Source organism: Chenopodium album, chromosome 6 (assembly GCF_948465745.1).
Source record: "Chenopodium album chromosome 6, dcCheAlbu1.1, whole genome shotgun sequence".
In the NCBI taxonomy this organism is placed as follows: Eukaryota; Viridiplantae; Streptophyta; class Magnoliopsida; order Caryophyllales; family Amaranthaceae; genus Chenopodium; species Chenopodium album.
In genome coordinates, this window is record NC_137839.1 from 824,021 (window position 1) to 835,158 (window position 11,138).

Below are 11,138 nucleotides of genomic sequence, written 5' to 3' on the forward strand. Positions count from 1 at the left end.
GGTTTCGATCTGTCATTAGTCGTGTGCTTATTAACCCGTGTAACCTCTGTGTAAATGTAAATGAAATTTGTTCAATTACCTTAAACCTCCAAAGTAGCATCACAATCAGTTTTCATATTACAATAGGAGAAACAAAAATGTTGTATAATTTATACTCAAAGTAAGAGAATTCAAGCCACCAAAATATGGTTGAATCTAATGCATTATTACAAGGAGATAAGTATAAAAAACACAACAAAAAAGGCGGTCAAAATAAGGAAGATGGTTTGAAATTTTATGTAACAACAAAGGTAGCTTCCTGCCACAAAAGGAGTAAAAGAAAAACACAAACACAATCCTATCCACAACACTCTTGTTAACAAATGGGAAGAGCTTTCTCTCAGCACCTTAATGCAAAGTGCAGGGGAAAATTTTCGGCTGTTTTTAGGAGACACTTTTATGTCATAAAAATTATATGTTCTCCTTAATTTTTTCTGCACTACTTCGGGCCTTTTCGCTCTACTTCCTGCCCTTCATTATCACTGAATTAGCAAACATCTTCGTCTTTAACTACACACCTCCTTATGGAGGGGGGTCTTCAACTCTTGTACTCCCGCTTGCTCGGGCTCATCAAACGGTGTAATTCTGTTGGATGGTGTCAATGTCAAGACCCTTTAGCTTCACCACGGACTCAACGTGTCCTTTGAGTGTGTGCAACTCACGAAGCCTACATTCATACAAGAAGAAAAAGGTCATTTATATAAACTCCAAAGTATGGATATAAGGCAACAGGGGACAGTAAGTAGTGTACTAGTGTTTTCGTTGACAACATACCTTGCAACTTCAGCGCGTCTTTTGGCTTGCTCAGCGATCTCAGAGAGTTCCCTGTAGCTGTTCTTGTCTTGGAAGAGAGGAGCAGAAGATTCGGGTGCTTGAAGCCCGTGTAGAGTTCTCTGAGCAAGGGCCCATTGAGCTTCTCTCTCTTCTTTTCCATAATCCTTCTTGCTGGTGAATGCAGTCTGTGTGCAACAAAATCATTTGTTACTCCTTTATATAATTATGTTTCATAGTTTTTAGGTACTAACAAAAAGTAATAGACGGGAGTCAATGAGAGATCACACACCTTGCTCTCGAACAAGTTGAGCCATGCCTTTCCACTCAAGATGTAACGGATGGCAAACTTGAGTACGTCAAGTGGGAAGTAGAAAACTATGTTGAATAGCCAGACTACACCAGCCCATCCCCATCCACATCCCTTGATCTCGGCAAAGTTCCAGGTAGGATATACAGCAATAAGAGTAGCCACCTGACCGAGGAAAAAAAAAATCATAAATCACAACATTTAGACAACTTTTCTTTACAATGTTCTTTGCTTTACAAAGGAAAAGGATGATTCACAACATAGTTCTTACCAGCTGAGCAATCGCGAAAGCTACCATCAACAGCATACCAGGTCGCTCAACAAAGGACCAGCTGCGAGACCTGGTCACGAAAATGAGGGCCTGACTTACTATACTCACTTGGAGATATAGAGCAGCCATCATTTCCTCACGGTTACCTCTAATGGATCTTACTCCGAATTTTTCCTACATGATGAAGAAACAGTCAGTGGATATTATGAGTAATAAAAGTAGTTTTAATTTGACAAAAAGATGAACTTATTAAGGATTAAAATTGTATGGTTACGTACTGTAAAGAAGTCTGTGTCTGACATCAACCAGAAGAAAATGACAGTCATCAAAGCTAGGTAACCTCCGAGAACAATTCCAGTGGCGAAGATTTCCTTGAGCTTCCAGCTGTCAGGAACTGGAGATGGCTTGACTCGATCCTTTGAAATAGTCATGATTGTTCCTTAAAGAAGAAAAAGATGATTTTTAGTTTATGTGTTCTTTCGTATAACTTAGATAGAGAAGCCTAAATATAAACGATCAACTTAAGAAATTCTTACCATCATTCAAGATGGCAATAATCAGAACCATGAAGGGTGAGAAGTCGAATTTCCAGATCAAAGCAATAAGCATAAAGCCAAGCTACAGAATTAAAAAGAATAAATTAGACGGTTAATCAGAAAATGGATTAATGATGAATCAAAAAATTCAGAAAAATTGTAAGACTTTTACATACCACAATACGGATGGTGATGGAGACTGCATAGATCTGCATCAATGAGAATAATAATAGAAATGGAAGGTAAGACAAAAAATTCGGTAAAATAATGAGAAAGGAGAATAAAAAAAATAAGTAAACAAAACCCACAGTGTAGTTCTTCATCCTCTGGAAGATAGCCCTACTGGTCAACACAGCACTGATGATAACACTGAGACCAGGCTCAGTGAGAACAATGTCAGAAGCACTTCTTGCGGCATCAGTAGCATCATCAACAGCAATACCAATATCTGCCTTCTTCAAAGCAGGGGCATCATTGACTCCATCTCCAGTCATACCAACAATGTGCTTCTTCTCTTGCAACTTCTTAACAATTTCATATTTGTGCTCTGCACAACAGATAAAGTAACAATGCTAAGTTTAGAAGATGAGGTTACTGCAAGTCTGCAATCCCCTTTAACAACATTTTAGATGAAGATATGTCTCACCTGGGAAAACTCCGGCAAATCCATCAGCTTTCTCAATCAACTCATCGATAGGAAGGCTGGCAATGGATGAATCTTTGTCATTGCCAAGCAAAGCTGAAGATGGGTACATGTTTGTTCCCATTCCAAGTCTTCTACCAGTTTCCTTACCAATGGCAAGTTGGTCACCTGTAATGTTGGACCAAAAGAAGATCAGCAACCTCCTAATGATTACAGATAGTGTGCTAAAAGAGATGACACAATTCAAGAATTGTTAAGAGATGATTTCCTTACCAGTGATCATCTTAACATTCACACCAAGGTTGAGGGCCTTGCGGATAGTTTCAGCACTGTCGTGCCTTGGAGGATCAAAGAGTGGCAACAAACCAACAAATTGCCATGGTGCTCCTGGAGCATCCTTGTTCTTTTCGGGCACTTCCTGCAAATTTAGATTAAAGTTATAAGCGTGCCTAAGGCTAAATAACCAGAAACCATGTACATGTTTATCATTCATCTTCAAACCTGTCTTGCGACACCCAATGAACGAAGACCACGTTCAGCAAACTTCTCAATAACGGCATGGACTTTCTTTCTAACATCCTCCTTGCAATTGCACAAGTCAATAATCTGTGTGATGAAAAGAGAAGAAAAACAAATGTCAGTTTTGTAAGCTAAAATAAAATTCCAAAATGGCACACTGCAAATTTCAAAGAAAGTAAATATAAATTACCTGCTCAGGTGCACCTTTACTGACTCTATGCCAGTTTCCGTTGCCATCGATGTAAGTCAAAGCAGTCCTTTTGTCCACAGGGTTGAATGGAAGAAAGTGAACCTCCCTAATTCCAGCTCTAGCCTATATACCATTATACAATATATTAGCCAACTGAAACATTGAACCATTTACACAATATATACCTGCTTTCCTAAATATGCAAATCCCCAAGACAGTAATAACACAATACCTCTTTGGGGTCAGCAAGCATTCCAACCATACAAGTGTCAATAGCATCTTGGTTCTCAACACGTGAGGCCCTTGCGGCAAGAAGGAGAACATGCTCCTTGTCAACACCCTTGCAAAATACCTCAATCAAGTTCTTGTCAACACTCAACTTGTTGAGAGTCAAGGTACCAGTCTTGTCACTGCAGAGCACATCCATACCAGCCATTTCCTCAATGGCAGTCATTCTCTTTGTAATAGCTCCTTGTTGAGACAGCCTGTGGGACCCAATAGCCATAGTCACTGACAACACTGTAGGCATGGCAATTGGGATACCTCCGATCAAAAGAACCAAAAGATTGTTGATTCCACTCCTGTATCTACGGTGTTGAATAGGGTACATCACGATGATCTCAATTGCCATACCGACAGCAATGGAGATAATACAGAAGTTTCCAATGGAGGTAAGAACCTTCTGGAAATGACCAACTTGGTTGGTGCTGTCGACAAGATGGGCAGCCTTTCCAAAGAAAGTGTGGACACCAGTGGCAATCACAACAGCTTCAATCTCACCTTGTTTACAGGTTGAACCAGAGAAAACTTCATCTCCGGGATTCTTGGTTACTGGAAGTGATTCTCCTGTTAGGGCAGACTGGTCAATCTTTAAAGGATCACCTTCAAGAAGACGTGCATCAGCAGGGACAATGTCACCCAATTTAATGCTGATGATGTCTCCTGGTACCAACAATGCAGCGTCTGACTCAGACCATCGACCATCTCTAAGAAGCTACACACACCAAAGAGAAAAGGTAAGATATGGTGCATCACTAAGGTTATGGAAAAAGTACATGGCCTTTCCTACTAAAGTACATGGCCTCAATCAGACAAAAACTGTATTGAACTCATCCTCTCAAATCATACCTTACACTTTGGAGCGAGATTAGCCATGAGGGCAGCAGCAGCATTTCCGGCGTTGTTCTCTTCAATGAAAGAGATAGTAGAGTTAATGACCAACAAACAAATAATACCAACGAAATCTTGCCAATCTGGTGGCTTTCCATCTCCGTTTGCAAGTGCTATGGCCATGATAGCAGCAGCCTCCATAACCCATGACAAGGGGTTCCACATAAACCCAAGAAACTTGAGGAATTTGCTTTCCTGCATGACAAGATAATAATGTTAAAAATGCATATTCAGCAGCAAGTACATTGAGTGATCATTAGCAGCTAAAGCCACAGTATATAACCTTCTTTTCTTCTAATTTGTTTTGTCCAAAGATTTCGATCCTGTCGGCTCCTTCTTGGGTGGTCAAACCTTCCCTTGAACATTTCAGCTGCTCAAACACTTCCTCAATAGGAATGTTTTCCTGTAACAAAAATGTAAAAATTAAGCTTCAAGCATTTTTTATAAGATTGCCAAAAAAAGGCTGCTTTAGTTAAGTATATGGATGGTTGCCACAGAATTTCATGCTCCCATTAGTAAGTGACTAAAGTATAAACAAACACTACAAATTAAATGTCAAGTTCTGTACCCCAATGTATCAATACAGTTACTTTATCTGGTCCTTGAACAAGAAAACACTTATCCTTCCATGATCAATGTACCAAGGCATTGTTTTTGGGAGGGAAATAGAGACTTCTAAATTTGATCAAATTCATAAAAATAGACTAATCAAATTTTTTAATTCCTAATTTCAATCAATTTATTTTCTTTAAAATTTTACTTTTAATTATGTTGTTCATCTTTAAATAATAATATTATTAAATAATAGTAATATTTATATTTCCAAATAAATTTAATATAGTGATAAGTTAAGTCTTGTTTTTTGAAGGGGAATCAAAATATTTTTTAAAAAATAAAGATAATAGGAAATAGAATCAGAAAATATCTGTATACAGTATACATTACTCCATTTAAATTATTTTATATTTAAAACCAAAAAATTAAAATAAAAATACAAACTGAGTCAACTCGGTAAGAAACGAAGACCCAAAAAAGCCGTTGGTACGGAGAACCAACAAAACAGTCTGGAGTAACGTGAATGACAGACAAAAAGTTGAGTAATTAAATTTTTTTTTTTGGGAGAGAAATTTTAGGCTGGCTGTTTCACTCGCTTTAACAAACGCGTGTTTCACACGCTCCTTAAATTTTGACATTTATATTCCCAATAATAAAATTAAACAAAAATTTGACCAATAATTCATATTCCCAATGTAGAAATTAAGTAAAGTGGACCCCAAAATTAACCTCAGTTATTCAGTTAGAGTTTTGTCAGTACAGCTGAATCAGTGGCGTAAAACGAGTAAATTCTTTTTACTCTTTCTCCTTTTTTATTAAGGTTTTTTTTTAGTACTACGGAAGGTACTTTGCATCTATTTCAGGCAAACTTATTTTAGTTTTTGTACTTTACTTTGTTAGTTGCAAAAATATAAATCAATCAATCAACAATAACAACAACAAAGAAGCTTCCATTTATTTAAGTATAAATTCAATTCATTAAGTCGAAACCGTTTCGAATAACAGTGAAACTTGATTAATCTATAGATATAGAGCATACAAATCCAAACATGTCATAAAGTGTCGTGACCCTAGCCGATGATAACAGCATGTGGCCGAGAGTATTTATTTACCTTTGAAATTAATAATCGCATATACTACTGTTTTATGTTAGAATTATCGGGACAAAGTTGAGACTAACAATTTATTATGACAATAAAAGGATGTCACCTCAACCAATACACCTTTCAATCTAATCTACCAAATGAGAGAACATGATCAAAAGCTTGGAAAGAGCCAAATTTTACCGAAATTGGCTCTCTACCTCTCCAATAGACCAAGATATTTATTTATTCACCAAGATTTTTCCACTAAAAATATTAACATTTTAAACAAAAAATAATAAATGGACCTAACATCACCAAAATTGTTTTCTTTCATAAGCCTATTTTTGCTAATAGATATTTTATTTTAAATACCCATTTGATTGAAAAAAAAGTAAAAAAGCAATAAATTAACAAACGTAGTTAAAAGGGATATGAGAATATGAGTACCTAAATAAAACGTCACACCCCAACTTGTTAGGAATATGAGTTGTTATTGAATTATTTGATACCCAACTAGGCATTTAATTTATTTAATTCTAAACAAATAATTGTTTGGGGTCTAATAAGTTGTGCCTATTATAATAGTATAAAAACTGAATTAATGAGTAATCAAAGTATTCGATTTGCCTTTGTAAAAGAAATTCTTTGCTTGTGGGTATCGAATTATTTTAAACAATACGAGAAAGTATAATAAAACCTCAATCGTGAAAGACATTAAAACTTTGAATGTGATATAACTAAAAAAAAACAGAGAAAATACGAGCATAAAATAATTAAACTAAACATCCACTGGTCAAATTGCAAGAATCTAGTACGGTGATTAATACGGAGGATGAAGTTGCTAAATCCAAGACATTAATTTTAGATAAGTTTGATTAAAAAGTAAACCTAAACTATAACTAGTTGTTTGGTAACCCCGTGACAAAGGAAACTTTAACAAAATGTCAGTAATTAAAGAATAACACCCTTTTTTTGACTTCCCCAATATATGCCCGTTTGATCTCCGTGCTTTCCCCTATTAAAGTGGATCAATCAATTAAAACTTCCATTTCAACCAAACAAACCAGGACTTTATACTCAAGGGTGATATTAATTCATTTTTTAACAAACCCGACTCACGGCACGGTTGTAACTAGAGCTGTCAATTCGGGTAAATGGGTCGGGTTTGAGTCGGGTTTGTGTGGGTCGGGTCATCTCGGGTCGGGTCAATATGGGTTAATGTCAAGACCTATGTGGGTCGGGTTTGGGTTGGGTCATGCTTGAGTCGGGTCACGTCGGGTCATACATCTTTTCGGGTTCGGGTCGGGTTTAGGTCGGGTCAATAAAAGGTCGGGTTACATTCGGGTCGGGTGAAAAACAAGTCGGGTTAAATTCGGGTTTTTACGGGTTTAAATGAGTTAGGGTCATGTTCGGGTTCGAGTCGGGTTCGGTTCAAGTAAATTATTTTCGGGTTATAATCAGGTCGGGTCATTATCGGGTTTGAGTCGGGGTCGGTTCAAGTCAATAATTTGCGGGTCATAATCAAGTCGGGTCATTCTCGGGTTCGGGTCGGGTTCGGTTCAAGTCAAAAACTTGCGGGTTATAATCGAGTCATTTTCAAGTCGGGTCATTCTTGGGTTCAAGTCGGGTTTAGTTAATAATTTGCGGGTTACAATCAAGTTGGGTCATTTAAACTTATCTGGTCATTCTCGAGTTCAAATTGGCAAGTCAATAATTTGCAGGTTATAATCACGTCGGGTCATTTCCAAGTCGGTCTCGGGTGTGGTTCAAGTCAAAAATTTGAATTCCCTTAAAAAAAATAATAATAAAAAAAAAAAGATAAGTCAAGTAAGATGAGAAAGACTTGCTATTGTCTGGGTCCCGTGTATTTTTTTATTTTTTTGTTTAATTTTTTTATTTTTTTATTTTTTTTTGCTGCTATCCAGTTCAGTTTTTCTTTGACGAGGATTATGTAAGAGATAAGTCAAGTAAGATGAGAAAGGCCACTTTTGTTTTATAATTGGAATCCATGTTAATAAATTGAAAAAAAGCCTGAAACTCAATAGTCAATACGGAGTACTCTTTTTATCCTAAAAATTCCTAAATCCTAAAATTCGGGTTAGTAATAGGTCGAGTTTAAATTCGGGTCGGGTCAATAACAAGTCGGGTTGAATTTGGGTCGGGTCAATAACAAGTCGGGTTTATTTCGGGTCGGGTTTAAAATCGAGTCGGGTTAGGAACGGGTCAGGTTGAACTCGGGTCGGGTTAGTAACAGGTCGGGTTGAATTCGGGTTTTGACGGGTTAAATCGGGTTTGGGTCATTCTCGGGTTCGAGTCGGGTTCGGTTCAGGTCAATAATTTACGGGTCACATTCGGGTCGGGTCCTCTCTAGGTCGGTTCATAGTCGGGTTCGGGTCTCAAATACTCGGGTCAACTCGGGTCTAGGGTTGGTTTCAGGTCGGGTTAGGTCGGGTTTGGGTCACCATTTTTTTCGGGTTCAGACGGGTTAGGGTTAGGGTCGGGTTAGGGTCGGTATTTCGGGTCGGGTCAGCTTTTGACAGCTCTAGTTGTAACCATGGATGATTTATCTATCGTCGTTTCACAGGACTAATTTTTAGCTCTAACCACTTGAGTCATCCCTCATATAACTAATTGATTGCTTTAGCTGTTGTATGTTACTAAAGTGTTAATTTGTTTATCGTGTTTCACATAGCTGATTGATTATAGTAAATGTCGTATGACTTGTTATTATTTTTACACCCGTAAGATAAGATACGGTTAAAAATTAAAAAAGTAAAAAGCAATTCACGTGAAAAATATTTAAGAGGTTAGTGCCTTAGTGGAGTAGATCTTGGACATAATGAAGAGAGAAATATGGGTACATGACTTTTTTTGCCATCGTTGGTTACATGGAAAAGTTCACACACAAATAGCCAAAAGGTATCAAAAAATTGAGTGGCATGACACTTTTTTCCCATGTTTTATTTCCATCACATAAAACTTTATTTTACCAATTATCTAATCATATTAAATACTCTATAGAAACAAAATATAATTGTTTTGTATGAGTCATAAAATCTCAATAATACATGAGAATAAGAATATAACTTTACTACTATTTCCCAACTTATATTAATAGTCAAATTATACATACCCATATTTTCAATGTTTGGAAAATGTGTTTTCATTAAAATCATCGCGACAGATAATTTACATTCTGTATTGTGTTTTAGTAAAATCAAGTCATATCCTTAGTTATTTACGAGCGAGTTAACTAGTACAGAAACAGGACCGAAATAGTATATGTGACACTAGTAACAGAAATGCAAAAAGTAAGGCTAGAATTTCAATTTTCCACACCTTAACTTCTCATACATGCATAAATGGTCAAAAGGTAACAAATCTTAAGTAGACAGTAAAAAAAAATAAGGCAAATTAATGGGAAAATCAAATCTACCTATTTAAACAAGATCTCAAATCAAAATCAATCAAATTAATTTCTAAATCATGTTCGACTAACAATAATCTCATAAAGTCAAGATCTTGGTTCAAAAATTAAAAATTAAAAATTAAAAAAAAAATCATGAAATTATTTGTGTGAACTTAATTTTAATCACAACTAGTGGAAGTAGAGATCTGAGGGAGGTGAGAAAAACAATAATTTCAACGGTCATTTTTTGCCGACTAAAATAATAATAAAAATTACAAAATGACAATTAAAAGTATAATTAACAAAAATGATAATTAAATCAAATAAAAATTAAGAAAAAAATATGGGACCAACGGCAGCAGGTAAAATAGGAAGAATCTTTTGATGGACTGAGTACATCTTTTTGCAGAAAAATAGGTCAGAAAATTAAAAATAAATAAATAAAATAATTATCTTTTCAAACAAATTCCTCAAAAAATACCGTCAATCAGTTGATTTTTGACTTATTTCTGCGAAAAATGCTTCCCCTAATTTGACTTTATTTTTCCAAAAATACATTTAATTTATTTTATTTTTTGCATTTCATTTTTTTCAATTTAACCACTAACTTGATACTTTGACAGTGACCAATTGGAATTTAGTATTCAATTGATTCGAATAAAATTTTCAATACCCAATAGCGGATAAAAAAAAAATGGGATTTGAAATTAGATCTCTAAAGTGAACATATAAATCAAACCCAGTTCGAAATCCAGTTTCGAGGATTTCGAACTGGGTTCGAACAATTTCATTGTGTTCTTTTGTCTTATTATTAATCCCGTCCCGATGAATTGTCTTATTATTCATCGGGACTGGAGGATTGATATAGTATCCCTAAACGACTAATCTAATTATTAAAAAGAAAAAAAATCACGAATATCATCAAATCAATTAACCAAGAATAAATGAAAAAGGGTTGAATTGAATGAAATTGAATTGGAATGAGTGAAGAATTACCAGATCAACAGCCTCATTTTTAATGTCTTCGAGATTAAAGGCCTTCGCCATGGCTGCTGCTGCTAGTGCTTAAGAGGAGAGAGAAAGTAGAGAGAGAAAGAGGAGAGAGAAAAAAAGAGAGAGAAACTCTGAGAAAAAAAGAGGGGAAAAGAGTGATTATATAGAGGAAAAAAATTAAAGTGGGTTAGCCATTCAATGAAGTTGGCCCTTTAATGTATTTTTTTTTTTTTTTTTTTTTTTGGGGGGGGGGGGGGGGGGGGTTTATTATTTTGTATGGGTGAAAAAGAAATTTTGTTAATTTGTGAATTGTGATTGAAGAGAGTGAGTGAGGGGAAGACTATTTTTGTGTGTATGTTGGTATCCTTTTTATACCGTAAAAGAGATTAATTGCTTTTTTTTTTTAATGTTGTTTTTAATCAATCACATTCTTAGTAATGGTCATTTTATAGGTACTACTTCCTCCGCCCCCTCTCTTGTCTGCGGCTGTGCGCGCACCGATCGTTGTGGAGAAAATAGGTGAGACCAAATATAATATGGAGCTTATTGTCTACCGTGTTATTTATTTTATTTATTTCGTGCTCATAGAGTCATAGGAAATATTAACGATTAAGGGTATGTTCACATTTACTTAATTTCATTTCAAC

General features: G+C 35.8%; 1 protein-coding gene across 1 annotated transcript; it reads right to left on the reverse strand.

Annotated features, from left to right (window-relative positions):
* Positions 1-127: 127 nt before the first annotated feature.
* On the reverse strand, positions 128-10,651 carry LOC145635497 (plasma membrane ATPase 4-like). Its single transcript, XM_081686785.1, has 16 exons — positions 10,495-10,651; positions 4,733-4,852; positions 4,408-4,644; positions 3,512-4,273; positions 3,280-3,402; positions 3,072-3,176; positions 2,844-2,988; positions 2,574-2,738; positions 2,236-2,474; positions 2,104-2,136; positions 1,928-2,009; positions 1,670-1,830; positions 1,392-1,565; positions 1,103-1,285; positions 814-998; positions 128-706 (listed from the first exon to the last, which is right to left on the reverse strand). Exons 1-16 carry the CDS (start codon positions 10,543-10,545, stop codon positions 610-612), a joined length of 2,862 nt encoding a protein of 953 aa, XP_081542911.1. The 5' UTR covers positions 10,546-10,651; the 3' UTR covers positions 128-609.
* Between the last annotated feature and the right edge of the window lie 487 nt (positions 10,652-11,138).